The sequence below is a fragment of the Meles meles genome, chromosome 11, assembly GCF_922984935.1.
Source record: "Meles meles chromosome 11, mMelMel3.1 paternal haplotype, whole genome shotgun sequence".
In the NCBI taxonomy this organism is placed as follows: domain Eukaryota; kingdom Metazoa; phylum Chordata; class Mammalia; order Carnivora; family Mustelidae; genus Meles; species Meles meles.
This window is the reverse complement of record NC_060076.1, coordinates 27652571-27656050: the sequence shown is the minus strand read 5'-3', so window position 1 is coordinate 27656050 and position 3480 is coordinate 27652571. Positions and strand designations below refer to the sequence as shown.

The 3480-nt window shown below is 36.6% G+C and overlaps 1 protein-coding gene across 1 annotated transcript; it reads right to left on the bottom strand.

The window, feature by feature from the left end:
* Positions 1–516: 516 nt before the first annotated feature.
* LOC123953193 (olfactory receptor 13C9-like) lies at positions 517–1473 on the bottom strand. Its single transcript, XM_046023208.1, has one exon. It carries the CDS (start codon positions 1471–1473, stop codon positions 517–519), a length of 957 nt encoding a protein of 318 aa, XP_045879164.1.
* Positions 1474–3480: the final 2007 nt, after the last annotated feature.

The following is a 3480-nucleotide window of genomic DNA, read 5'->3' as shown; positions in this document are numbered from 1 at the left end:
TAAAGACTTAGGAGGATTTTGAGATTAGTGTGAAACTAGGACACAAGGCTTTCCACTGGAGAATGTGGGTATAGTATTTGGGGGTTTTCCTAAATTGCTTTTTTCACAAAAAACGAAAGAGCTTCTTATTTATTTTGAAAGATTTGATGAAGTGATGCCTATGAAATAGGACTATGTAAAAAAGTGAACATAAAATGACGTATAACATCCAATTCCAAAACTGCAATATATATAGAATATGGAAGATATTGTTCAAAAGGATTGAAAGTAGCCATCTCCTAGTGTTAGAGTAATAGGTGATCTCTTTATTTTCCTCACCCTACTGTCCTGTATCTTGCAAATTCTCTGTAACGAGCTTGCAATGATATTGTAATGCGGTATGTCAACAAAAAATTAAATTGAATTAAAATTAAGTAATATATGAAAGTGCAAAAAAGGTAAAATTGACCAAAATTCTAACATAATTCTAATGTTTCAACAATGTCCAGTGTGTTTACAATCCAAGACCTTTTCCATTCACTTGCTAAATAACCTTCCGTTAAATAGATGTTTCATTGCCTCCTTCACATCCTTGTTTCTGAGACTATAGATTAAAGGATTCATCATGGGAGTCATAACCCCATAGAACATAAATATAAGTTTGTCAGTAGCATCCAAGCCATCTGAATTAAGTGTCTCTTTAGACTTGGGCTTCATGTACATGAAGAGAATGGTTCCATAGAATATTATCACCACAGTCAGGTGGGCTGAGCAGGTGGAGAAAGCTTTGCTTCTCCCCTCGGAAGTAGGGATCTTGAGGATGCTAGAGATGATTAATGAGTAGGAGATGACAATCAAAAGCAGGGGCATCAAGGCGAATAATGCTGTGGTCACAAGCATGATGAACTCATTGCCTGAGATGTCAGCACAGGCCAGTTTCATGACAGCCAGAATCTCACAGGCGAAGTGATTGATGACGTTATTCCTACAGAAAGGCAATCGTACTACAAACACAGTTTGTACTGCAGAGTTGATGACTCCTATGATCCAGGACCCAGCTGCCATGGGCACAAGGGAATCCTTGCTCATGATGACAGGATATCTTAGGGGGTTGCAGATAGCCACATACCGGTCAAAGGCCATCATGCCCAGGAGCACACACTCTGTTGTCCCCATGGCCAAGCCAAGGAACATCTGCATCACACAGCCCGAGAAGGAGATGGTCTTTCTCTCTGAGAGGACGCTCACCAGCGTGGAGGGAATGGAGGTGGTGGTGTAGCAGATGTCCAAGAAGGAGAGGTTCCCCAGGAAGAAGTACATAGGGGTGTGAAGGTGAGAGTCCAAGATGCTGATTAAAATAAGGGTGCCATTGCCCAGAATGATGACAACATACATTATTACGATTATCACAAAAAAGAGTAGCTCAAGACTTGGGTAACCAGAAAACCCCTTTAAAATGAATTCCCCCAGAATGGTTTGATTTTCCCATTCCATTTCACTTTCTCTTACCTGTAAGAATTCAAAGAAATATTAAGCATAATAATTTATTTTTTCCAATATGTCCAAGTTCACTGATGCACGTATAAAAATTTGCCATGGACCCAATGAGAAGGAAGAAAGAAAATAAAGGGGAAGAAGACAGAAAAAGGGAAGTGAAATAAACAACAAGGGAAGTGAAGTATGAAGAAGAATCTATTTTATTCACCATTCTGGATCAGCAATTTTTGAGGCTGATTTCACACATCACCTCACGTAAACCCCACACTTATGATCATTTCAAAAGTAAGAAATTCATCTAAGTTAACCAAAGAGAATTTAAGCCCAAAGTTATATAATTAATATGTTGCAAAGCCTAGGCCCAAACTCAAGCCTGCTTATCATCCCTAATTATCTGAAATGTTTTATGAACTATAAAAGCAATAAGGAATGCATTATATCAGAGATTTGGTTAGCTAACTTGTAAAGATAGCCTGACTCCTAGTTGAAAAGACTCAATAATAACCTATTGCATTTTAGAACATGGATATAAGTATGTTAATCAGATGGGACAGTGGTCAGCAATAAACCCAACCAGTGTTTATTGGCTGTGTGAATGCCCAAAAACAAGTACAAATCCTGTGAAACCCAATTATATGAAGTCTTCTTGTTATAACAAATATCCTTTCTTCAGTGGAAGATAGAACAAAATCATAATAATTATCATACAGTAAAATATATAGTAAAATTGATTTTATCTCTTTTAGTATATAGTTCTATGAATTTTAAAACATGTATAGATTCATGTAACTATTGCCAAAATCAGAACACAGAACTTGTCTATCACCCTAAACACTCCCTTGTGCTATCCCTTGTCAGTCCCTCCTTTCATTGACTCATAAATCTTGCAAAGACTAAAGTGCTTTTTATTCTACAGTTTTACCTTTTCCAGAATATCATATTAAAGGAACCATATGAGCCCCTGGTCTCTGGCCTCTTTCTCTTAGCATAAAGCCTTTGAGCTCCATCCAGGATTTAATTGCTGAGTAGCATTCCACTGTATGGATGTACTAGAGTTACTATATTCACCTGTTGAAAGACATTTGTGTTGTTTGCAGTTTTGGGCAATTATAAATAAAGCTGTTACAACCTGAGGGTTTTGAAGGGTCAGGGGTGGGAGGTTGGGGCAACCTGAGGGTTTTGAAGGGTCAAAGTTGGGAGGTTGGGGGAACAGGTGGTGGGTAATGGGGAGGGCACGTTTTGCATGGAGCACTGGGTGTTGTGCAAAAACAATGAATACTGTTACGCTGAAAAAATAAATAAAAAAATAAAATAAAATAAAATAAAAAATTTATACCCAGATTTTTGTGTGAACATAAATTTTCACTTCTCTAGGGTAAATTTCAGAGTGGCATGGTGGATAAAGAATCATTCATATTTAAATTTATAAGAAATTGCCAGTATTCCAGAGTAGCTGTTATCGTTTTTGCATTCCTACCAGAAATGTATGGGAGTTATAGTTGCTTTTCATATATATATCTATATATATATCTATAGATATATATATACCTATTAGAATGGGTAAAATATACATATATTTTACCCATTCTAATAGGTATATAGCCACATTTCATCATAATTTTAAACATTTTTTAATTTATTTTTAAATATTTTATTTATTTATTTGACAGAGAGAGAGAGGAAAGGAAGCAAGCTCCCTGCTGAGAAGAGAGCCCGATTCAGGGCTCAATCCCATGGTCCAGGGATCATGACCTGAGCTGAAAGCAGAGGCTTTAACCCACTGAGCCACCCAGGCACACCATTTCATCATAATATTAATCTACATTTCCCTAATGACTAATGTTGGGGTTTTTTTTCCTCATCCGTATATTCTCTTTAGTAAAGTGTCATTCATATTTCTTGCCCATTTTAATGGGATTGTTCATTTTCTTTTTGTTGCATTTTGAGAGTTCTTCATATATTCTGGCTATGAATAATATTTTGGATATATGATTTGCATATATT